Source organism: Cebus imitator, unplaced genomic scaffold, assembly GCF_001604975.1.
Source record: "Cebus imitator isolate Cc_AM_T3 unplaced genomic scaffold, Cebus_imitator-1.0 Scaffold552, whole genome shotgun sequence".
In the NCBI taxonomy this organism is placed as follows: domain Eukaryota; kingdom Metazoa; phylum Chordata; class Mammalia; order Primates; family Cebidae; genus Cebus; species Cebus imitator.
Genome location: NW_016107867.1, coordinates 232,753 through 258,355, shown reverse-complemented (window position 1 = coordinate 258,355; position 25,603 = coordinate 232,753). Strand labels below are relative to the sequence as shown.

Genomic DNA, 25,603 nt, shown 5'->3' with positions numbered 1-25,603 from the left:
GACATGGAGTCTTGCTATGTCACCCAGGCTGGAGTGCAGTGGCACAGTCTCGACTCACTGCAACCTTTGCCTCCGGGTTCAAGTGATTCTCCTGCCTCAGCCTCCCCAGTAGCTGTGATTACAGGTATACACCACCACTTCTGATTAATTTTTCTAATTTTTAGTAGAGACAGGGTTTCACTGTGTTGGCCAGGCTGGTCTTGAACTGGTGACCTCAGGTGATCTTCCTGTCTTGGCTTCCTAAAGTGCTAGGATTATAGTTATGAGCTGCTGTGTCCAGCCCCCTGCCAGTTTTACAAGCTACACAGGCCAGGCACAGAAAACTCATTTTACAGATAGAATCTGGGGCACGGGGAAGACAAGGGCGTTGGTTCAGAGTGGGTCTGAGATGGTGAGGGGTGCTCTGGCCTTCTAACCTCTAACCCGGCACAGTATCGGGGCTCCCTGCTGCTAACCACTTAGATCTAGTCATCTCAGCCTGTCCTTTCATTCACCCCTTGCCTCCCTGGATGCTACATGATTTTATTCCTTCCTGCCATTGAGGTCCCCCCAAATGCTCATTCCTGCAACCCTCCACCCAAGGGAGCAGGGTTCCCTGAGAACAAAGGGCTACTTTTGTTGGCAAAAGTCAAGAAAGCCCTGTTAAAACATAGGCAAAGGGGCAGCTTGAGGTGGCTCACATCTGTGATTCCAACATTTTGGGAGCCCAAGGCAGGAGGATCGCTTGAGGCCAGCCTGGACAACATAGGGAGACCCCATCTCTGTAAAAAAAATTTAAAAATTAGCCAGACATCGTGGTGCTGTAGTAACTGTAGTCCCAATTACTCGGGAGGCTGAGGTGGGAGGATCGCCTGAGCCCAGAAGGTTGAGGCTGCAGATTGTATCACTTCACTTCAGCCCAGGTGACACAGCACAACCCTGTGTCACCAAAAAAAAAAAAAGAAAAAGGGCAAACGATTTGGATAGGGATAGACATTTCTCCAAAGAAGAAGTACCAAGGGCCAGTGAGTGAATACAATGATTCTCTATGTCATCGGTCATCAGCAAATAAAAACTATTTTTTTTATTTACGGATAATGACTGGTGTGGTGAGGATGTGGAGAACTGGGCATCCTCCTGCGCTGCTGGGGATGGTGTAAATCCACTCAGCTGCTTTGGAAAACAGTCTGGCAGGTCCTCAAAACATTAAACACAGGCCAGGCATGATGGCTCATGCCTGGGTATATTTGTGGTATATTTGAGGTATATTTGTGTAGACCCTTGGTTACAAATAATCCCAGCACCTTGGGAGGCCGAGGTGGGTGGATCACTTGAGGTCAGGAGTTTGAGACCAGCCTGGCCAACACGGTGAATCCTATCTCTATTAAAAATACAAAAGAAAAAAAAATTACCCAGTCGTGGTGGCGGGTGCCTGTAATCCCAGCTACTCAGGAGGCTGAGGCAGGAGAATCACTTGAACCCAGGAGGCAGAGGTTGCAGTGTGCTGAGATCATGCCACTGCACTCCAGCCTGGGTGACAGAGTGAGACTCCATTTAAAAAAAAAAAAAAAAAATAGTTAAACATAGAGTTGCCACGTGATCTGGCAATTCCACCTGGAAAATATGTTAAGTGAGGGAAGCCAGACACAGAAGGCCACATGTATTCAGGCCAAGGGGCCAGAACAGGCAAATCTGTAGAGACAGAAAGTAGATGAACAGTTGCACAGGGCTGGGTGTGGGGGGCAGCCAGGGGCATGAGGGTGACTGCTAATGGCTGTGGAGTCCCTTTTTGAGGTAGTGGAAATGCTCTAAAATTGATTGTGGTAGTGGTTTCACAACTCTCGAAACATACCAGAAACCACTAAAGTCATATACTTTAAAGGGGTGACTTGTGTGCGATGTGGTCCATAGCTCAAAAAAGTCATTACCAAAAAGAAAAAAGTGCCAAGGAAGGTCCCTGCAGTTCTGTCGCACACCAGCTGTGCGATCTTGGTCAGGTAACTCACCCTCTCTGTGCTCAGTTTTCTCATCGGTAAAATGGTGGTAATAATAGAACCAACCTCACTGAGCTGCTGCTGTGAGGATTACATGAGTTAGTATGCGTGAAGTGCTTATCACAGTGCCTGGCACACAATAGGCATCAGGTTGTTATAATCCGTTATAACTATCATTAAGATAGTTTAACAGCTGGCCAGATGCGGTGACTCTCGCCTGTAATCCCGGCACTTTGGGAGGCGAAGGCAGGTGGATCACTTGAGGTCAGGAGTTCGAGACCAGCCTGGCCAACATGGTGAAACCCCATCTCTACCAAAAATACAAAAATTAGCCAGGGGTGGTGGCGCATGCCTGTAATTCCAGCTACTTGAGAAGCTGAGGCAAGAAAATAGCTTGAACTCAGGTGGCAAAAGTTGCAGTGAGCTGAGATTGCACCACTGCACTCAAGCCTGGGTGACAGAGTGAGACTCCATCTCAAAACAAAGAAATGAAAACCACATAGTCTAACAATGGAAGGGGAATCTAAAGAAGAGGTTGAAAGACTGTTGAGAATAGCAAGGGCCCACGTGTTGTCATGAAACTGCAAACAGTCTGTACCGATTTGTTTGACTTTCCTTTGCTGCGGTGGCTTTGAGGTATATTTGTGTAGACCCTCGGTTACAAATATTGCTTGGTTACACCCACAGGCCTGATTCTAAGAGGCGGCCTTTCTGGATTCACTGCCCCACCATGATTTTTTCCTTCTTTCCACTCCATCCCACAACCCATCACACGCAGGTGTACCTTGTTTTCTTCGCTTTGCAGACACTGCGTGTTTTACACGGTGAAGGTGTTTGGCGACCTTGCCCGGAGCGAGTCGATTGGTGCCATTTATCCAACCACACGCACTCACTTTGTGTCTCTGTGTCACGTTTGGTAATTCTCATGGTGTTTCAGGCTTTTTTGTACTTACCACGTCTCTGGTGGTGATCTGTGATCAGTGATCTTTGATGTTACGATTGTTTTCTGGCACCATGAAGCTCATCCATATACGAAGGCGAACTTCACAAATGTGTGTGTTCTGACTGCTCCGCCACTGATAGTTCCCCGGGCTCTCTCTCCCTCTCCTCTGGCCTCTCTATTCCTTGCGATGCTGCGATATTGAAATTAAGCCATATAATAACTACAATGATCTTTAAGTGAAAGGAAGAGTCACATGTCTCTCACTGTTTATTGATTGATTGAGGCAGGGTCTCACTCTTCACTCAGGCTGGAGTGCACTGATGTGATCTCAGCTCACTGCAGCTTCCCCCTCTAGGACTCAAGTGATTCTCCCGCATTGCGTGCCACCATGCCTGTCTAATTTTTGCATTTTTTAGTAGAGATAAGATTTTGCCATGTTGGCCAGGCTGGTCTTGAACTCCTGACCACAAGCGATCTGCTGGCCTCAACCTCCCAACAAACTGGGAATACCAACATGAGCCACCACGTCTGGCACATCTCTCACTTTGAATCAAAAGCTAGCAATGATTAAGCTTGGTGAAGAAGCCATGTCAAAAGCCAAGACGGGCTAAAGGCTAGGCCTTTTGCACTAAACAGTTAGCCAAATTGTGAATGCAAAGAAAAAGTTAATGAAGGAAATTAAGAGTGCTACTCCAGTGAACATATGAATAATAAGTGAAACAGCCTCATTGCTATTATGAAGGCAGTTTGAGTGATCTGGATAGACCAAAGCAGCCATAACATTCCCCTCAGCCAAAGCCTAATCCAGAGCGAGACCCGAATGGTCTTCAGTTCTACGAAGGCTGAGAGAGGTGAGGAAGTTTCAGAATCGAAGTCTGAAGTCAGCAGAGGTGGGTTCATGAGGTTGAAGGAAAGAAGCCGTCTCCAAAACATAAAAGCACAAGGGGAAGCAGCAAGGGCTGATGGAGAAACCACAGCAAGTTCTCCGGGAAATCCCTGATGAAGGTGGCTACACTCGGCAACAGGTTTTCAATGTAGATGAAATGGGCTTTGATGGAAGAAGATGCCGTCTAGGACTTTCATGGCAGAGAAGTCAATGCCTGGCTTCAACGCTTCAAAGGACAGGCTGACTCTCCTGTTAGAGGCTAATGCAGCTGGTAGGACTTCAAGTTGTAGTCATTGCTCATTTACTGTTCTGAAAATTCCGGGACCCTGAAGAATGATACTAAATCTACCCTTCCTGTGCTCTAGAAATGGAACAAAGCTGGAGTGGCAGCACGTCTGTCTGCAGCGTGGTCGATTGAGTGTTTTAAGCCTACCCTGGAGACCTGCTGCTCAGAAAAATAGATTTCTTTCCACAGTTTGCTGCTCAGTGATAATGCACCTGGTCGCCCAAGAGCTCTGATGGAGAAGTTCAAGGAGATCCGTGTTGTTTTCATGCCTGCAAACACACGTCCATTCTGCAGTCCATGGACCAAGGAGTAAATTCGACTTCCAAGTCTTATGATTTCAGAAATACATTTCATAACGCTATAGCTGCCATAGGTAGCGATTCTTCTGATGGATCTGGGCAAAGTCAATTGAAAACCTTCTGGAAAAAAATTCACCATTTTAGATGCCATTAAGAACATTCATTATTCATGAGAGGGGGCCAAAATATCAACATTAACAAGAGTTTGAGAGAAGCTGATTCCAGTTCTCATGGATAACTTTGAGTGGTTTAAGACTTCAGCGAGAGGAAGTGACTACGGATGTGGTGGAAATACCAGAATTCGAAGTGGAGCCTGAATTGCTGCAATCTCATGATGAAACTTGCACAGATATAGGAAGCAAGATAAGGACTTGCTTCTTATGGAAGAGCAAAGAAAGTGGTCTTTTTTTTCAGAAAGAATTTATTCCTGGTGAAGATGCTATGAACATTACTGAAATGACAATACACAAGATTAAGAATATTATATAAACAGGCTGGGCGCAGTGGTTCACGCCTGCAATCCCCACTCTTTGGGAGGCTGAGGCAGGCGGATCACCTGAGGTCAGGAGATTGAGACCAGCCTGGCCAACATGGTGAAACCCTGTCCCTACTAATAATACAAAAATATTAGCCGGGCATGGTGGCGCACACCTGTAATTACAGCTACTCAGGAGGCTGAAGCAGGAGAATCGCTTGAACCCAGGAAGTGAAGATTGCAGTGAGCCGAGATTGCACCTCTGCACTCTAGCCTGGGTGACAGAGTAAAACTGTGTCTCAAAAAAAAAAAAAAAAAAAGAATATTACATAAATGTAGTTGATAAAACAGCACAGAGTTTGAGAGGATTGACTCCAACTTTCAAAGAAACTCTATGGCGGACAAAAGGTTATCAGTCAGCATTGCATGCTCCAGAGAAATTTCAGGAAAGCAAGAGTCCATCCATACAGCAAACTTCCTCGCTGTCTTAAGAAATGGCCCCAGCCATCCCAACCTCCAGCAGTTGCCACTGTGATCAGTCAGCCATGTCACCATCAGGCAAGACCCTCTGCCAGCAAAAAGATTTCGCTTTGCTAAAGGATCAAACAATCGTTAGTGTTTTTAACCAAATTTTTTAATTTTTATTTTTGAACTTTTATTTTAGATTTAGAGGGGGTACACCGAGCTTTTCTGGACTCCCTCAATGATTGGTCAATTTCTTTTTAAATTTTATTATTATTCTTTTTTCTTTTCTTTTTCTTTTTTAGAGACAGGGTCTTATTGTGTAGCTCAGGCTGGAGTGCAGTGGCATAATCATAGCTGACTGTAGCCCCAAACTCCTGGGCTCAAGAGATCACCCTGCCAAAGCCGCCTGAGTAGCTGGGACCATAGGCACAAGTCAGTGTTCCCGGCCCATTATGATTACTTGCTTTTTGAGACAGAGTCTCGCTCTGTCACCCAGGCTGGAGTGCAGTGGTGCAATCTCTGCTCACTGCAACCTCCACCTCTTGAGTTCAAGCTATTCTCCTGCCTCAGCCTCCTGAATAGCTTGGATTGCAGGTGTGTGCCAACATGCCCAGCTAATTTTTATATTTTTAGTAGAGACGAGGTTCGACCATGTTGGCCAGGCTGGTCTGGAGCTCCTGACCTCAGATGATCCACCCTCCTTGGCTTCCTCAAGTGCTGGGATTACAGGCGTGGCCACCGCGCCTGGCCCATTATTATTGCTTTTAGTGTCTGCTAGCTTCAGGGGTGCACAGAGATTTAAAGGGCACATTCTTTCAGGGACTAGGCATAGCATGAGCACTGGTAACGAAGGGGATACATTCCACAGGCGAGGCAGTGCCCAGGAGGGTGGAATCTGGGTGTGGCTGTAACCACTCCCCACCCATCCTGGCTTTTTCTTGTCCTTTGAAGAGACAGAGTGACAGCAAGAAACAAAAAAGGGACTTGGGCTTGGGGTTGGAGGGTCTGGTGTTAGGTCTGGAGTCAGCCTCTTAAAGGCTCTGTGGGTTGGCGCTGGCCCCACCTTTCTCCTGCATCTGTGCAATGAGGGAGGTGAGGCTGGACGAGCGCTGAGGTCCTTGCAGCCTTAATACTCATTGTGATATGTTATGGACTGCTGGCTATGTTCCTGGTGCTGTTCTGAGAACCATAGGAATTCCTCTCCTGTGCACAGCTAAACTCTGAGCTCATAGTATCTTTATGTGAAAGATGAGGAAACTGAGGCACAGAAAGATTGAGTCCTTGCCCCCCGCCTCGTGGCTCAGAGGTGGAGGAGTCAGAATTGGAACTAGAGACTGACTGAATGAATGACACTCGGGTCACCAGGGCACCCTTCCAATCTCCACTCCTACAGCTCTTTCTTAGCAACCATCTCCCCACCCCTACCTCCTCTTGTCAGGCTCTTCTTGGTGACATCTGTTCACATCTCACCCCTTCTGTCCTTCCCCCACGGCCCTACCTCCATATTCCCCTTGTTACTTATCTCCAAGTTCTTCCGTAGCCTTCCAGCCTGATTCACCCTTTTCTCTTCTGGCCAGCGGATCACGGGCTCCCAGCTCTCCCCTAGGTTGCAGTATTTTGGGCAGGCGCTGAGCGGCGGTCAGGACCTCACCCAGGATGGACTGGTGGACCTGGCGGTGGGGGCCCGGGGCCAGGTGCTCCTGCTCAGGTGAGAGTAGCCTTCCTTGGACGCTCCCCGGGTGGTTCTAGGTTCAGACCGGGGCGCCCACCCTTCACCCCACCCCCTGTCGTGCTCCCAGGAGCTGAGGGGCTGTCCTCAGGTCGGTGCTCTGTCCGCAGGACCAGACCTGTGCTCTGGGTGAAGGCAAGCATGCAGTTCATACCTGCCGAGATCCCCCGGTCTGCGTTTGAGTGTCGGGAGCAGGAGGTCTCTGACCAGCCCCTGGGACACGCCAGCATCTGCCTTTACATTGACAACATTTCCAAGAACCTGCTCGGGAGCCGTGAGTCCTCTCCCTCCAACCCAGGATGCCCTGACCTCTGGAGTCCCCTAGCCCTGGACGCCTGTCTCCCATCCTGCACGTTGTCCACCCCAGGGGTTTTTGTCTCTCTCAACACCATCCCTGCGACCACCTACAGGTGACCTCCAAAGCTCTGTGACCTTGGACCTGGCCCTCGACCCTGGCCGCCTGAGTCCCCGCGCCACCTTCCAAGAAACAAAGAGCCGGAGTCTGAGCCGAGTCCAAGTCCTCGGGCTGAAGACACACTGTGAAAACTTCGATCTGCTGCTCCCGGTGCGACTGGGCACAGGCGTGGGTGGCGGCCACGCTGGGGCTGGCAGAGGGCAGGGCAGGAGAGAACAGGCTGCGTTCCAGCCTCCCTCTGGCTCAGCCCAGCACGGGACCAGCATGCAGGAGGTGCTTACTGCACGTTAGCCAGTGAGGGAGCCAACGAGTGATGAGATCCGCTGCAGCGGCCAGGGGCTACACGGTTGGATTTCAGGAAAGAGAATTGGGCAGCCTGAGAACAAGGTCTGGGGCTTCCGGCTGGGGTTTTTTTTTTTTTCAGGCATTCACTGGACACGCATTTACCAAGTTGCTCCTCAAAGACAGGCTGTGCCCTGAGGATCAGGGGCAGAGCAGTGGCCAAAACAGTCATTGCTGATTGGGAGGTCTGTGGGGAGGAGAAAAAAACAGACAAACCAGGGGAGAGAACTAAGAGGGCATCAGGGAGGCCTCCTGGAGGTGGTGACGCTGAGCAGGCCCTGAAGGAAGGGGAAGCCAGGTGGGAGCTGGAAAAGAACTGCAGGTGGGGGTGGTGGTGGTGGTGAGCACAGCTCTGCACAGTGTTCCCTTTACCCTCCTCCCTCCCCCATGCCCATCCCCCAGGCCTGCGTGGAGGACTCCGTGACTCCCATCACCTTGCGTCTGAACTTCACGCTGGTGGGTGAGCCCCTCCCTTACTTCAGAAACCTGCAGCCTATGCTGGCCATAGATGCTCAGAGATACTTCACAGCCTCCGTGAGTCCTGGCGCTGGGGTCTCCCAAAGAGGGCGCACAGTGTGGGGCCTGGGTCTCAGAGAAAACCCTCCATTGCCTTCCCACGCAGCTCCCCTTTGAGAAGAACTGTGGAGCCGACCATATCTGCCAGGATGATCTCGGCATCTCCTTCAGCTTCCCAGGGTGAGTGCCCCCGCCTCACCCCGCCTTAGACCTGCCCTGGCACCCCAGCCTCCTTCCTGGAACCTGGGACTCCTGTCCCTGGCTCTCCCTAACATTGTCTCATCCTATACTCAAAACAGGTGTCCTGGCTGGGCACGGTGGCTCGTGCCTGTAATCCCAGCACTTTGGGAGGCTGAGGCGGGAGGATCTTTTGAGGCCAGGAGTTAGGGATCAGCCTGGGTGACAAAGTGAGATCCCATTTCTACAAAAACAAAACAACAACAGAAAAGTCAGCTGGGTGTGGTGGAGCGTGCCTATAGTCCCAGCTACTTGGGAGGCTGAAGCTTGAGGATTGCTTGAGCTCTGGAGTTGGAGGCTGCAGTGAGCCATGATCACACCACTGCACTCCAGCCTGGGTGACAGAGCAAGACTCTGTCTCTTAAAAAAAAAAAAAAAAAGAAGAAGAAGAAGAAGAAGAACCCAGGTGTCCTGTCCCTTGTCTATCTCCCATGTCCCCACCCAACCCATTTTATTCCCAGATTATTTCTAGCCTCAGTCACAGAATCATCTTCTTCCCCTCCCCGATACCCAGCTTGAAGACCCTGCTGGTGGGGAGTAACCTGGAACTAAATGCAGAAGTGATGGTGTGGAACGACGGGGAAGACTCCTACGGAACCACCATCACCTTCTCTCACCCGGCGGGACTGTCCTACCGCCACGTGGCACAGGGCCAGGTGCTCCCTCTGGGGAAGGAGGAGGTGGCTGGGCTGGGTGTCAGCATAGATTCCTGTGCAGTTCAGGAGGGGGCCTGGAGGTGGTTGTGCCAGCTGGGGCTTGCCTCTGCTCTTGTGGTGTTCAACTTCGGGCATCGCAGTTTGAGGACACTAACAGGAATGATTTCCTGAGAGGCTACGAATGCGGAGACAGAGGGAATCCTGCCCAAATTTCTTTCTACTCCATATCATGTCAATATTCCTCTTTTAAAGGAAAATGTATCTCATCCTTCAACTACTTAAAAATGCTGTTCTGTAGAAGCAAGGGCTTGAATTTACTGGTCATTCTGCATTAAGGCATGGCAACCTTTTTCTACCAAGGGCTAGATAGTAAATATCTTGTCTTTGGGGGCCACGTGGTCTGTGTTGCAGCTGCTAACCTCTGGTGTTACGGAGTGAAAGCAGCCGTTGACACGATTGAGATTATAAATGAATATACCTGAGATACAGCAAAACTTTATGTATAAATATAGGTAGTGGCTGTCGTTTGCCAATCCCTGCACTAGAATATAGAACCAGGACCACAGGGAGTCAAAGAGAACCAGACTTTTTAAACAAAAATGTTATTATGGCCAGGTGCAGTGGCTCACGTCTGTAATCCCAGGACTTTGGGAGGCCAAGGCAGGTGGATCACCTGAGATCAGGAGTTCGAGACCAGCCTGGCCAACATGTTGAAACCCCATCTCTGCTAAAAATACAAAAATTAGCTGGTGTGGTGGTGTGCGCCTGTCATCCCAGCTACTCGGGAAGCTGAGGTGGGACAATTGCTTGAACCCAGGAGGCAGAGTTTGCAGTAAGGCAAGATTGTGCCACTGCACTCCAGCCCGGTGACAGAGCAAGACTCTGTCTCAAAAAAAAGTTATTATGAAAAATTTAAAACATTTACAACAAACCTCCCCAAAATTTATCACCCAGATTCAACAATTAGCAACATTTTGCCACATTTGTTTCAGTTTTTCCCCTTTGCTAACATATTTTATTTATTTATTTATTTATTTATTTTTGAGACAGGGTCTCGCTCTGTCACATAGGCTGGAGTGCAATGGTACAATCGCGGCTCACTGTAGCCTCGACCTCCTGGGCTCAAGCAATCCTCCCATCTCAGCCTCCTGAGTAGCTAGAACTAGAGGCACAAACTACCACACCTGGCTTTTTTTTTTTTTTTTTTTTTTTTTTTTGAGACAGAGTTTCCCTCCAGTTGCCCAGGCTGGAGTGCAATGGCACAATCTCAGCTCACCACAACCTCCAGCTCCCCGGTTCAAGCGATTCTCCTGCCTCAGCCTCCTGAGTAGCTGGGATTACAGGCATGCGCCACCATGCCCAGCTAGCTAATCTTTTTGTAGAGTGGGGGTCTTACTGTGCTGCCCAAGTTGGTCTCTAATTCCTGGGTTCAAGCAATCCTCCCATCTCAGCCTCCCAAAGAGTTGGAGTTACAGACACGAGTTACAGACTGTGCCAGACATGCTGAATTATTTTAAAGCTAATCTCAGGCATGGGGGTCATTGTACTCCTCCTTATTCACTCTGCTATGACATGAATGCATCAACAAAAGTTCACGCATTGAACACTTAATTCCCAATGCAACAGTGTTGAAAGATGGGCCTTTAAGGGGTGATTAGGTTATGAAGGCAAAGCCCTCATGAATGGATGAATACTATTATTTTGAGAGTAGATTAGTTATTTCAGGAGTAGGGTGGTTTTTTTTGTTTTGTTTTGTTTTTTTGGTTTTGTTTTTTGAGACAAGGTCTCGCTCTGTTACCCAGGCTGTAGTGCAGTGGTATGATCTTGGCTCACTGCAGTCTCTGCCTCCCAGGTTCAAGAAATTCTTGTGTCTCAGCCTCCCAAGTAGCTGGGATTACAGGCACCCACCACCACATCAAGCTAAGTTTTGTATTTTTAGTAGAGACAGGGTTTTACCATGTTGGTCAGGCGGGTCTTGAACTCCTAACCTCAAGTGATCCACCCGCCTCAGCCTCCCAAAGTGCTGAGATTACAGGCGGGGGCACCGTGCCCAGCCCAGGAGTGGGTTCCTAATTAAAGGATGAGTTTGGTCCCCTTTCCCTTTCACTCTCACATGTGCTCTCTTGCCCTTCTGTCTTCTGCTGTTAGATGACGTAGGACAAAGGCCCTCACCAGATACTGGTGCCATGCTCTTGGACTTCCCAGTTCCCAGAAACATGAAGCTTCTATTGATAAATTACCTGGTTTGTGGTAATCTGTTATAGCAGCAGGGAACAGACAAAGACACACTCTATAGTTCTAACCAATGAGGACATCTTATATGACCTCAACACCATTATCACACCCAATGAAATAAGTGGTTCCTTGGTATTAAGATAGTAGTCAAAATTCTGTAATTGTCTCAAAAATGTCTTTTTACCTCTGGTCTATTTGAACCAAAATTCAAGCTAAGTCCACACATAATGTTTGGTTGTTAATCTGCTCTGTTTCTCTTAGTCTCGTATTCCCGACACAGGCACATTTTGGTATCAAAGAACACACCAGGAAAGGCCATCTCTGCATGTGAGGGGTGATCATTGTCATTGAAAGTGACCCTAGACCTATCAACCAAATGTAATGTGTTGAATATTGATTTTAATACATGAGTTGTAAAGTAACATTTTTGGAGGCAATCTAAGAAAACAGAGCATAACTGGTAAATTGGTATATAAAGGAGTAATTGTTAATTTTGTTGACTGTGATTTGTTGGGTCTTGTGGTTACATTTAAAATACCCTTATCTGTTGGTGGTGTACACTATTTCTAGATGAAACAATATTGTTGGAAACAGATACTCAGTGCCACAAAGAAAAATCAGCACTGAGACAAAGGATCTTTCAGCAACGCAATTTTTACTTCCTGGACTGCAGGAAGGGTACTCTCGCTAGTCATCTTGCCACCAGAGTACGATGAACGAAGGAAAAGCAGTCATATTTATCCCTTATGCATTTGGGGTCGTCCTTACTGCTGTGTCTGATCTCCGCTGGCTGGAGCCAGACCTCACAATTTAAACTAAAACCTGATTGGCTAACAACTTAAAACTTTTTTAAACAGGTAATGGGCATAGGCTGCCAGCTGCGACATGCCTGTGAGCACATCCAGCACAGATATCTTGTTAAAGTACAAGGATATAGAATGTATTACGTGCCTGTAAGCATGGCATGTCTTAACAGCTACATAGGATAAGGGCTTAACAAAGAGTTATTAGCAAATTTATTCTTTAACAAGAAAGAAAACTTTAAAGAGGAACTTTTCTACTTCCCACAAATATGATGTTTGGGACATGCTTTAAAGTATTCAGAAAGAGAACAGAGTAGAAACAAGAGTAGAAAAATGTTGGTTACTTAAAATGAGTGATGGCTATATGGGGGTTGATTTTCTAGTCTCTCTGCTTTTGAATGTGTTTCAAAATTTCCATAATAAGAGGCCTTTAAAATAACAATAAAAAGGTGAACATTTTAATAAATTTGAGATTTCTACTTTTGAAGAAAGTTTGACCAGATAGCTATGGGGGAGATTTAAAAAACATAACCTTGCCTGGGCGTGATGGCTTAAACCTGTTATCCTAGTGTTTGAGGGGCCCAAGATGGGAGGACTGCTTGAGGCCAGGAGTTCAAGACCAGCCTGGGCAACATAGTGAGATCCCATCTCAAAAAAAATTTTTTTTTTTTTTTAAATTAGCCAGGCATGGTGGTGTGTGCCTATAGTCCCAGCTACTTGGGAGGCTGAGGTGAGGGGTTGGCTTGAGCCTAGGAGTTTGAGGCTGCAGTGAGCTGTGACTGCCTCACTACTCTTTAGCCTGGGTGACAGAGTGAGACCTGGTCTCAAAAAACAAACAAAAACATACCTTAAGGTGGGCCCCAGGAAGCTTCATCACTGCTTTACGGAGTATCTTTGGAATACTGTTATAGTAGTTTGATGCAAAAGTAATTGTGGTTTTTGCTGTTGCTTTCAATTTCAACTAATACTCCTCTACTTTTTCTTGTGCCTAGAAACAGGGACAGCTGCGCTCCCTGCGCCTGACATGTGACAGCGCCCCAGCTGGGAGCCAGGACACCTGGAGCACCAGCTGCAGAATCAACCACCTCATCTTCCGTGAGGGTGCCCAGGTCAGCCCGGCTTCTGTTCCCTCGCCGCTCCCCTCCCCGCCCTGTCTTGACTGCTCTGTGACCTCCTCAGTGCCTTTCCTCAGATCACCTTCTTGGTTACCTTCGACATCTCCCCCAAGGCTGTCCTGGGAGACCGGCTGCTTCTGGTAGCCAATGTGAGCAGGTGAGCTGGGCCAGGCCAGGGGCAGTGCCATCTCCATCCCCACTCCACATCCTCCTCCTCTGGGGCCTTTGGCAACTGGGTCTCTCCTCTTTCTCCAGTGAGAACAACACCCCCAGGACCAGCAAGACCACCTTCCAGCTGGAGCTCCCTGTGAAGTACGCCGTCTACACTGTGGCCAGCAGGTCAGCAGGCGCCCCGCCACAGGCAAAGGGGCTCTTGTCTCTCACCCTGATGGGGGTAGACCTTGTCCCCCGCAGCAGCAGAACATCTGAGACGTGTTAGGTTTTGGGTGTTAGATAATATTGCCGGCAGCACTTACCAGTCAACACGTTTGTTTTGTTTTGTTTTTTTGTTTCCTTTTATCCTTGATAAAAATTACCGAGGCACGGTGGCATGTGCTTGTAGTTCCAGCTATTTGGGAGGCTGAGGCAGGAGGATCACTTGAGCCTGGGAAGTTGAGGATACAGTGAGCTGCGATTGGACCACCGCATTCCAGCCTGAGCAACAGAGCAAGATCTTATCTCAAAAAAAAAAAAAAAAAAATTGACCCTAGAGTGATGTTTCTTAAAACATGTTCTACAAACCGCTGGTGGTCAATGCTCTTCTAAGTGGTAGGCTTTAGAGAAAAAGAGCAAGAAACTCACACATCTCAAACATTTGAAACTGGTGATTTGCACAGAAATAGTGTTGCATCTTTAATAATTGTGTGGCATGTGGACTCCAGGGATGACAATGGGCTCTTGTCTTAAATTCAGGCACAAGTTGTTGTTTTCTATTTTATTTTATTATTATTTTTTTTTTTGAGGCAGAGTCTCAGTCTGTTGCCCAAGCTGGAGTGCAGTGGTGTAATCTTGGCTCATTGCAGCCTCCGCTTCCCAGGTTCAAGTTCAAGCGATTCTCTTGCCTCAGCCTCTGGAGTAGCTGGGCTTACAGGCACACACCATCACGGCCAGCTAATTTTTGTAATTTTAGTAGAGACAGCGTTTTACCATGTTGGCAGGCTGGTCTCCAACTCCTGACCTCAGGTGATCTGCCCATCTTGACCTCCCAGAGTTCTGGGATTACAGGCGTGAGCCACCACACCCGGGCTATTTTTAAAATTTTTATTTCAACTTTGATGTTAGATCAGGGGGTACCTGTACAGATTTGTTACATGGGAATATTGCATGATGCTGAGGTTTTGACTATGAATCCCACCACCCTGGTAGTGAACGCAGGACCCGATAGGCAGTTTCTCAACCCACATCCTCCCTGCCTGCTCCAGTGTCCACAGTGCCTGTTCTTCCCATCTTTATGTCCGTGTGTGCCCAATGCTTAGCTCCCCCGTGTAAGTGAAAACATGGGTGATTTTTTTTCTCTTCCTACCCTAATTTTCTTAGGATTATGGACTCCAGCTCCATCCCTGTTACTGCAAAGGACATGATTTCATTCTTTTCGTGGCTGCATAGTATTCCGTGGTGTATATGAACTGTGTATATGTACATTTTCCTTATCCACTGTTCCACCGATGGGCATCTAGGTTGATTCCATGTCCTTGCTATTGTGAGTAGTGCAGCTGTGAACATATGAGTGCATGTCTCTTTTCAGTAGAATGATTTACTTTGGGGAAAGAGAGGGATATATCCAGTAATGAGATTGCTCGATCAAATGGTAGCTCTGTGTTTAAGTTTGTTGAGAAAGGTCCAGACTACTTTCCACAGTAGCTGAACTAATTTACTTCCCCACCAGCAGTGTAGAAGGGTTCCTTTTTCTCTGCGGCCTCACCAGCATCTGTTGTTTTGACGTTTTAATAATATTCACCCTGACTGGTGTGAGATGGCTTCCCACTGAGGTTTCGATTTGCATTTCTCTGATGGTTAGTGATGCTGAGCATTTTTTCCATAATTTTTTTGGCCACTTGTAAAATGTTCTTTTTATTTTACCTTTTGGTTAATGTTTTATTACTGAAACATCATATATGTATTCTTTTGAGAAGTATCTGTTAGTGTCCTTTTCCCATGTTCATTTGTTTATTTATTTATTTTTGAGACAGATTCTCGCTCTGTTGCCCAGGCTGGAGTGCATTGGCATGATCTTGGCTCACTGCAACTTCCGCCTCCCAGGTTCAAGCTCAAGTGATTCTCCTGCCTCAGCCTCTGGAGTAGCTGGGATTACAGGCATGCACTACCACGCCCAGCTAATTTTTGTATTTTTAGTGGAGACAGGGTTTCATCATGTTGGCCAGGCTGATTTCAAACTCCTGACCTCAAGTGATCCATCTGCCTTGGCTTCCCAAAGTGCTGGGATTATGGGCATGAGCTACCATGCCCAGCCGTCAACAAATGTTTATTGTTGTCTAGTTATGATAATAATAATATTGTTATATCCCAGTTTTAATAGAGGTTAAAAGCCTTTCTCAAAAGCACCAACATTCTCTTGGCTTCCCCAGGAGATATGAGACATATCCCTACCTTTGATATTCTTCCAAGCCTCACTGGGGAGCAAAGTTATCCTGGTCCCAGCCTGAATCCCATCTAGGGCCATGTGGTTCTGTACTGCAGGGGTGCAGGGGATGTGGGTTTCTGAGATGGGGCTAGGGCCCCTTGGAAGGAGAGGCGTCAATTAAACACGGAAGGGTCCACAGCATCGAGGGGCCGTTGGTATCTGGACAGGTCATTTCTTCTTGTCCTGGGAAAACACTTGTACCCTGCAGGGCATTTAGAAGCCCCTCCTCCTCTTCCCAGTACCCTTAGGGAAGGATAGGGACAGATGACCTGCCTGCCACAGAGGCTGTATGTCAGGGAGAAGCTGGTTAAAAAGACAGGGCTGGCCGGGCACGGTGGCTCACACCTGTAATCCCACCGCTTTGGGAGGCTGAGGTGGGCAGATCACCTGAGGTCAGGAGTTCAAGACCAGCCTGGTCAACATGGCGAAACCCCATCTCTACTAAAAATACAAAAATTAGCTGGGTGTAGTGGCAGGTGCTTGTAATCCCAGCTTCTTGGGTGGCTGAGGCAGCAGAATCACTTGAACTCGGGAGGCAGAGGTTGCAGTGAGCTGAGATTGTGCCATTGCACTCCAGCCTTGGGGACAAGAGCAAAACTCTGTCTCAAAAAACAAAACAAAACAACAACAAAAACACAGGGCCTTGAACTACTGCCAGGGAGGGTGAGATAAGGTGCTTGAAACTAAAAGGTCAAGTTTGAGCAGACACCTCCCTTCAGCCAATGCCTTCCTCAAAGTTGCTGTGTGGCAGGCACAGCACTGTGGTTATTTCCCATACGTTCAATAGACATTCAACGAAGATTTACTGAGCCCCTATTATGTGTGATCAAAATCAGAACATCCAGCCTTGCTGGATGTTCTCCTCTGCCTGGTGTTTTCCACCCTCACCTGCACCTGCGCATGTGGGGGCTCCCAGCCAGGTGCACGCTCTGAGCTTGTGTGCTGGGCTGTGCCCAGGCTCTCACACCTGCTGACAGGGGCCCCACTGGCAGAGCTCACCTCCTCTAGGCATGTGTGGCCCACAGCTCAGTCACACATGGCAGATGTGACCCTGTGGGTTGGGGTACACGGAGTGCCAGGTTGGGGCATTTTGCGGGGAGGCCAAGGTGAGACGATCGCTTGAGGCCAGGAGTTCGAGATCAGCCTGGGCAACATAGTGAGACCCCATCTCTGCAAAAAATTGGCAGAGAAGGAATGAGGCCCCAGAGTAGGTGTGGTGGGCTGGCATTTGGACTATGCCAGCTAGAGGACAGGTGCCAGAAGAGTGAAGCAGTGAGGCAGAAGTGAGACCAGCCACTGGTGTGACAGTCACAGCTGGCCACTGGGTCTCCAGGCTTGTGCCCAAGAAGGGCTCGGGACCTTAAACTGAGACCCTGTGAAGAGCCTGCTGTGGGCCCTCCCTTACCTCCAAGCCCCAGGCCCAGAAAAGCCAAGGAAATGGGAGAAAAGGATCCCGGGGGACGCCTGTGGGGGACCGAGAAGGGGCAATGCTCAATAGCATTTGGTCAACAGCCCCTGGCATACTATACCTCCACGAAGGGCTGGAAGGAAAGCGCAGGGTGGGGTGGCGGCAGGCCCTGGCCCCTGCTCTCCTGCTGGTCAGTGGCAGAGCTCTCTCTTCTCCGTTCACTGTACCCACTGCCCAGCCCCACTGCAGGCAGCTACGAGCTCTTTGCACCCATTTTTTTTTTTTTTTTTTTACGAGCCCATGTCTTGCTCTGTTGCCCAGGCTGGAGTACAGTGGTGTGATCACAGCTCATTGCAGCCTTGAACTCCTCTTGGAATCAAGTGATCCTCCCACGTCAGCCTCCCAAGGAGTTGAGATTCCAGATATGTGCCACCCTGCCTGGCTAATTAACAAATTTTTTTTTGTAGAGATGGAATCTTACTATGTTGCCCAGGCTGACCTTGAACCCTGGACTCAAGTGATCCTCCTACCTCGACCTCCCAAAGTGCCGGGATTATAGGTCTGGGCCACTGCACTCAGCCACTTAGCCCTTGTTTAGAAGCCCAGCCCTGCTTTTCTAAACTCTCTTTTTTTTTTGAGACCAAGTCTCACTGTGTTGCCCAGGCTGGAGTGCAGTGGGGCAATCTCAGCTCACTGTAACCTCTGCCTCCTGGCTCCAAGCAATTCTTGTGCCTCAGCCTCCTGAGTAGCTGGGATTACAGGCACCCGCCACCACGCCTGGCTAATTTTTGTATGTTTAGTAAAGACGGGGTTTCTCCAGTTGACCAGGCTGGTCTCGAACTCCTGACCTTAGGTGATCTGCCCATCTCAGCCTCCAAGTGTGGGGATTACAGGCGTGAGCCACTGTGCCTGGCCTCTAAACTCTCTTTTAACCTAACTCAGCCACAGCCCCCATTCTAGGACACGCCAAGGCCCCACCTGTCCCCTCATGCCTCAGCCAATGCCTCCTGCAGAGGCCCCGTGGTAGTTCACATCCACCAATGCCTCTCCTCTCTCCAGCCACGAACAATCCACCAAGTACTTCAACTTCTCAGCCTCCGAGGAGAAGGAAAGCCGTGTGGCCACACACAGATACCAGGCAGGTGGTGGAGACGCAGGAGCCTGGGCTGGGGCGGGAGGCTGGGGAGGGTTATGGGCTTTGGCGTGGGCTCTGCCCTCACCGCCCTTTGTATAGGTCAACAACCTCGGACAGAGGGACTTGCCTGTCAGCATCAACTTCTGGGTGCCTGTGGAGCTGAATCAGGAGGCTGTGTGGACGGAGGTGGAGGTGTCCCATCCCCAGGTACCCAAGGACTGTGTGTGGCTCTGTGAATGCACTTTTACCTGGATTCGCTGTGCCCCTCATGAGTCCCTGAGGTCCCAGCTGAGACGCCTGTTCTCTGCGTTTTCCCCCAGGACCCATCCCTTCGGTGCTCCTTGGAGAAAATTGCACCCCCAGTGTCTGACTTCCTGGCGCACATTCAGAAGAATCCTGTGCTGGTGAGGAGGGCTCTGGGCCAGCTCTCATTGCAGGCAGCACATCAGAGAAATTTCACCCAGGAGTTCATGTTCCACGTCCATCCTGTTGAACTAGCCTTTTGCATTCAGATTCGGCCACTGCCCTCAAATCACACCGAGTAATGCTCCCTCCGACCTTCATACTCATCCTTCTCAGCCTGATGAGATTTTTCTGCCACCAGGACTGCTCCATTGCTGGCTGCCTGCGGTTCCGCTGTGACATCCCCTCCTTCAGTGTCCAGGAGGAGCTGGACTTCACCCTGAAGGGCAACCTCAGCTTTGGCTGGGTCCGCCAGGTGTGTGGGTGCAATGGCAGAGCCCCTGCCCCGGACTCAGGCGGGACCTGGCGTGTCTGTGCCCATCTGCAAGCCAGGGCATCCCCCGAGCTCTGAGTCTCCCCAGAGCCAGTTCCACAGGTTTCCCCAACCCCTTTACAGACATCGCAGAAGAAGGTATCGGTCGTGAGTATGGCTGAAATTACATTCGACACATCCGTGTACTCCCAGCTTCCGGGACAGGAGGCATTTATGAGTGCTCAGGTAGAGACTGTGGTGGGAAAGAGGGCCCCTGGGGCTCCATCTGCGGTGCTGGGGGTTCTTTTTGCAAACCTGGGGGGAAGAGGGTGAAGGTCTCTGGGCAGGACAGCTGTCCCTAAGGGCATGGGTGCTGCTGCATCTCACCCTTTGGAGCAGGGCCAAGGAGCAGGGCCAAGGAGTTAAAGGTTGGGGAACCCGTGGGGAGCCTGGGATGGCAGGAGGACAGGCGCTTTCTGATGGGGTCACCTCCACTTCAGACAGTGACGGTGCTGGAGAAGTACGAGATCCACAACCCCACACCCCTCATCGTGGGCAGCTCCGTGGGGGGTCTGCTGCTGCTAGGGCTCATCACAGCCGCACTGTACAAAGTGAGTGTTTTCTGCCACGCTGGACCCCACCAGCAACTGGTCCCAACCTTTTTGCAGAGCGAGAAGGAGCTCACTTTGAAGCAGAGGCACGTTCTTGCAGGGTCGCTTCATATGAGAAATTGCCTCCCACCTGCAATATCGCCTGCCCCCAGCGGCCCCCTACTTTGTGATTCTCATTCCTCCTCTAAACATTCTGCCTTTCTTTCCCGCTCTTCTCCAGTTTCTCTCGACAGCAGATTATCATATAAAAGCACAGACCCAGTTTGAATGCTGACATCACCACAGATTCTTTTTGTCTTTGACTGTAGGCCAGTGTCTACTCCATTCTGGGCCTTGATTTCTCAAAGTGAAGGTGACTCTACCCAGCTCAGAGAATTTTGGCTAAATCTAGGCCAGGCGCGGTGGCTCACGCCTGTAATCCCGGCACTTTGGCTGAGGCAGGTGGATCACTTGAAGTCAGGAGTTCAAGACTAGCCTGGCCAACATGGTGAATCCCCATCTCTACTAAAAATACAAAAATTGGCTGGGTGTGGTGGCACGTGTCTATAATCCCAGCTACTCGGGAGGCTGAGGCAGGAGAATCGCTTGAACCTTGGAGGCGGACGTTGTAGTGAGCTGAGATAGTGCCACTGTACACCAGCCTGGGTGACAGAGTGAGACTCTGTCTCAAAAAAAAAAAAAAAGAATTTTTTTGGCTAAATCTAGATGACACAATGCATGTAAATTTCCTAGCGCAGTGCTTTGAGCCTAGCAGGGATTCCAGAATAGTGATCCCTCAGTCTACCTCAGTCCTGTCTTCTTCTCTTCCACTGAATGGACTTCCTGAGTTTCTTCTCTGTCCTCCCCAACAGGTTGGCTTTTTCAAGCGTCAGTACAAGGAAATGATGGAGGAGGCAAATGGACAAATTGCCCCAGAAAACAGAACATCAGACCCTCAGTCTGCCCAGTGACAGATGATCCCCTCTTGGCCTTGGACTTCCTCTCCCCTTTGAGGTTTCCGCATTTACTTACCCTTACCTGTCAGGCCTGACAGGGAGGAACCATTACACCAAGAGAGGCTGGGATCAGCCTGCTTCCTGTCTTTGGGAGGAGCATCTTGCTTGGGAAAGGGCCTGTGTCTTGTCAAGATTCCAACTGGAAACCCTTAGGAGAGGGTCCCTGTCGTGTCCCCCGAAGGGTTTGACTTGCAATTTCTACCTAGAAATACATGGACAATACCCTCAGGCTTCCGTCTCTCTTCCCCCATGAGGCATGGTATCTTTCTTTCTTTTTTGGAGATGGATTCTTGCTCTGTCACCCAGGCTGGAGTGCAGCAGTGTGATCTTGGCTCCTGTGACCTCCGCCTCCTGGGTTCAAGTGATTCTCCTGTCTCTGCCTCCTGAGTAGCTGGGATTACAGGCATGCACCACCATGCCGGGCTAACTTTTGTATTTTTAGTAGAGACGGGGTTTCACCATATTGGTCAGGCTGGTCTTGAACTCCTGATCTCAGGTGATCCACCTGCCTTGATATCCCAAAGTGCTGGGATTACAGGCTTGAGCCACCTCACCCGGCCGGATCTTTCTAAAATACAGTTCTAAACAGGCTACTCATCCCCACCCATCTTCAGTGGCTCCCCATTACCCTCAGGACAATGTCTGAACTCTCCAGCATCGCATGAGAAGTCCCCTTCTATCCCAGAGTGGGGACTTCAGGGCACACGGCGTGAGAAGCTCTGTGGCCCCTATCACCATCGTTTTCAGTGAATTAATGTCACGTCAGCATCAGCTCATGGCTTCGTCGCGGGGCCCTCACTCTTGATTTCCCAGGCTGAATTGGGAGTGAGATGCCAGTGTGCTGGGTTCTGCAGAGATGGCCTCCAGCGTTGGGCAGCATTGCTGGCTGGAAGGGAGGAGCACCCCCTAGGGAGGGACATGGCCAGGGTGTGACTGCAGCTCACCCAGCCCCAGGGGCGGAAGAGACCAAACCACTTCTATTTTTTGAGGCTACAAATATAGTAAATGAAGAAATGCCAGGATATGATCATTTTTAAAGAGTGTACTTTAAATGTTAGTGTCAATAAATTAAAACATGCACAAAAAGATGCATCTACTGCTCTTGGGAAATATGTCAGAGGTCTAAAAAAAAGGCCTTTTGTGGATGTGGGTCCTGAAGGATGACAGCCATGCGATCCCTTTACCAAGGTGGGCCCTGGTTAGCCCTGAGGCCTGGGGCCAGGACAGGAAATTAACCAGAGTAGGGTTGTGAATATCCTTCTTAGGAGTAACCTGACCCCTTAATCGGCTCACTCCATTCTCAGGGCTGGTGCCGATGGAAAGCTGGTGGAGCTGTGAGGTGGAGGGGGCAAAGGATAGAGAAGGGACAACCCCAGTGGTTACTCCTCCCCCTGGAAAGGTCGCTGGAGTGATCAGTACTCACAAGTGTTTCCTACAAGTCCTAGGATGTGTTGAAAGGCACTCTGTCTGCATATAGTGAGTGATTGAAGGGGGCTTTGGGGTGCCACATTGAGAGCTGCTGCCCGCAATAAGATCATTCTTGTTATTATGCCACCATCCTGGCATAAAGTTCATCATGGTGCCTGGCACTGAGCTGGGGCCACACAGGGCAAGCCATTCCCGACCTCGAATGATGCCACTGCAACTGTCACCAGCAAGGGGCTCACACCGTGTGGATGTTTCAATTAGGAAATCAGAAGCGAGGCAGTTGAGTGATTTGAAGGGAAGATGGAAAGTGGCCCTTACCTCCAGCCAAAAATATCTCTCCCATACATCAGCAGAGGGTCCCAAATCCCTGTGGATCGTGAAGCTTAAGAGTCCCCAAGATAACTACTTATTATTCAGTTTCCCCAGGTAGGGAGGCAGATGATGAGACTTTGTAAGAATTCAGCCTTTGTGGCTAGGCACAGTGGCTCATGCCTGTAATCTCAGCACTTTAGGAGGCTGAGGCAGGAGGATTGCTTGTGCTCAGGAGTTTGAGACCAGCCTGGGCAACATATTGAAACCTTGCCTCTAAAAAAAATTTTTAAATTACCTGGGCATGGTGGCATGTGCCTGTAGTCCCAGCTACTTGGGAGGCTGAGGTGGGAGGATCACTTGAGCCTGGGAAGTTGAGGATACGGTGAGCTGTGATTGGACCACCGCATTCCAGCCTGGGCAACAGAGCAAGATCTTATCTCAAAAAAAAAAAAAAAAAAAATTGACCCTAGAGTGATGTTTCTTAAAATATGTTCTATGAACCACTTGTGGTCAATGGTTTTCTAAGTGGTAGGCTTTAGAGAAAAAGAGCAAGAAATCCATATATCTCAAACATTTGAAGCTGATTTGCACAGAAACAGTGTTGCATCCTTAATAATTGTGTGGCATGTGGACTCCAGGGATGGCAATGAACTCTTGTCTAAATTCAGGCAACAAGTTGTTATTTTCTATTTTATTTCATTATTATTTTTTGAGGCAGTCTCATTCTGTTGCCCAGGTCGGAGTGCAGTGGCATGATCTTGGCCCACTGCAATCTCCACCTCCTGGGTTCAAGTGATCCTGCTGCTTCATCCTCCTAAGTAGCTGGGACTACAGACATGGACCGCCATGTCCATTGTCATTATTATTATTTTTGAGATGGAATGTCAGTCTGTCACCCAGGTGGGAGTGCAGTGGTGTGATCTTGGCTCACTGCAACCTCCGCCTCCTAGGTTCAAGTTCAAGCGATTCTCTTGCCTCTGCCTCTGGAGTAGCTGGGATTATAGGCATGCACCAACATGGCCAGCTAATTTTTGTATTTTTAGTACAGACGTGGTTTCACCATGTTGGCCAGCCTGGTCTCGAACTCCTGACCTCGTGATCCACCCGCCTTGGCCTCCCAAAGTGCTAGGATTACAAGTGTGAACCACCGTGCCCGGCTGACAAGGTGTTATTTTTCTGATATTCTTCCTTTGTGTGTTACTGTGTATGTTCATTGTATTTACAGTTTCAGGGTTGGGCATTGTGTTGTGTTAGATCCCTGAATCACCAAATGGATCAATGGCTCAAACACATGGAAGTTGTGATTAAAAAATAATATCATTGCTACAATTTAGAATAGTGTCATAAAAGTCAATACTGACTTTTAAACATTGAGTCCAGTGCACATATAGTATAGACATGCATGCTGGGATAAATGATTGTGAGTCAAAATCCGAAAATATCTAGAAGGTATTATACTCTCTGTCAGGTGGATTGTATTGGTTCTGACATGCATTTGTTCCTAGTGTGCTGCCCATTCTGAAACTTTATGAAACAGTTGCATGAACCTTTCAGAGTTTTTGTGTCATTTTCAAAGCACAATGACTTCTTGGGTAAAGCAATAGGGATTTCTCAGAACAACTGCCACATGTAGCTTTCCTATTCAAAATTGATTAATATTGTCACTGAATACAGAGGAGACAGCAAAACTACAGTGCCATAAATCAAGGTGCTTTTTATAGCAAAAGTAGATACGAGTCACATAATTTCCAAGGAGCTTGTAAAAACAGCAGTAGAGTTTGTACCTGTATTGAAAAGTTGCTTTTGGCTGCAAATAACAGAAAAAAACAAAAGCATGTAAGAGCAGATAGAAGGCCTTTCCACTACAAGAGGTTCAGGTGCAGCTTAGTGTTTAATTCAGAGTCTCAGCACTGACAGATTCTTTCTGACCTTCCAATCAGACATAAATCAGACGTTCTTGGTGGGTTTAGTTCTTACCCATTGACCAGGATTGAGTCAAATTCTATCTCCTTGGTTGTGTGCAGTGCTGAGAAAGTGAGCACGTGCTTTTCACAAGCTTAATAAAAAGAGGTAGCTCCAGGCAGGCGCAGTGGCTCACGTCTGTAATCTCAGCACTTTGGGAGGCTGAGGTGGGCAGATCACTTGAGGTCAAGAGTTCGAGACCAGCCTGGCCAACATGGCAAAACCCCGTCTCTACTAAAAATACAAAAATTAGCCGGGCATGGTGACACATGCCTGTAATCCCAGCTACTCGGTAGGCTGGGGCAGGAGAATAGCTTGAACCTGGGAGATGGAGTTTGCAGTGAACTGAGGTCATGCCATTGCACTCCAGCCTGGGTGACAGAGTGAAACTCTGTCTCAAAAAAAAAAAAAAAAAGTGTGTGTGGGAGGTAGCTCCACCAGCCAGGAAGGTGGCAGCCTGGTGGCTGTTGAATAGGCTACCTACAGTGTCTGGCAGGTATTATGCTTGAAGACTGTGCTGAGAGAAAGTTTCTTTTGTGAAAGAAGAGCTTGGACATTGTGTAATGTCAAAGGTAAACAGCGGAATAGCAGTGACTAACGCTTGCGTGGGAGAGTAAGCATGTCACCTCACACTTAGAATAAGTCACTGCCGTGTGAAGTCTGAATCAGCTTTAGTCTTTGTGCAATGCAGGTATGTGGGAGCTTTTCAGCTGCTGAAACCTCTAGCAACAGAAAAGGAGTTTTTGTTGTTCATTTGTAATCAGTGTTCATCCTGTGAGTGGTGGGAGAGAGAGTGAGGTAGGAGATCAGGAGGACTTGCTTTCTAGACACAACCTAGCTAATCAGAACAGGATCTGGTGAAGACGGGACTGCACTTAAAAAACAGCCCAAACCAGCAGACGGCCAGGAGAGCAAACTCTATTATCCTCACCGCTTATTAGCGTAAAGACCTCCCCACTGGTGCCATGACAGTTTACAAATGCCATGGCAACATGCCGTAGCAATGGTCAGCAAGTTACCT

The 25,603-nt window shown here is 48.7% G+C and overlaps 1 protein-coding gene across 1 annotated transcript in view; it reads left to right on the top strand.

Annotated features, from left to right (window-relative positions):
- ITGAX (integrin subunit alpha X) overlaps window positions 1-21,109 on the top strand; it is a 31,431-nt gene extending 10,322 nt beyond the window's left edge. The window contains exons 12-27 of the mRNA XM_017515451.2: window positions 6,880-7,035; window positions 7,167-7,330; window positions 7,467-7,621; window positions 8,216-8,347; window positions 8,436-8,509; window positions 9,081-9,222; window positions 13,253-13,369; window positions 13,453-13,532; window positions 13,631-13,714; window positions 18,484-18,562; window positions 18,659-18,766; window positions 18,880-18,963; window positions 19,164-19,277; window positions 19,419-19,520; window positions 19,775-19,885; window positions 20,737-21,109. Coding sequence (XP_017370940.1) covers window positions 6,880-7,035; window positions 7,167-7,330; window positions 7,467-7,621; window positions 8,216-8,347; window positions 8,436-8,509; window positions 9,081-9,222; window positions 13,253-13,369; window positions 13,453-13,532; window positions 13,631-13,714; window positions 18,484-18,562; window positions 18,659-18,766; window positions 18,880-18,963; window positions 19,164-19,277; window positions 19,419-19,520; window positions 19,775-19,885; window positions 20,737-20,835 — 1,801 coding nt within the window. The 3' untranslated portion in view covers window positions 20,836-21,109. The remainder of the gene's footprint in view (window positions 1-6,879; window positions 7,036-7,166; window positions 7,331-7,466; window positions 7,622-8,215; window positions 8,348-8,435; window positions 8,510-9,080; window positions 9,223-13,252; window positions 13,370-13,452; window positions 13,533-13,630; window positions 13,715-18,483; window positions 18,563-18,658; window positions 18,767-18,879; window positions 18,964-19,163; window positions 19,278-19,418; window positions 19,521-19,774; window positions 19,886-20,736) is intronic.
- Window positions 21,110-25,603: the final 4,494 nt, after the last annotated feature.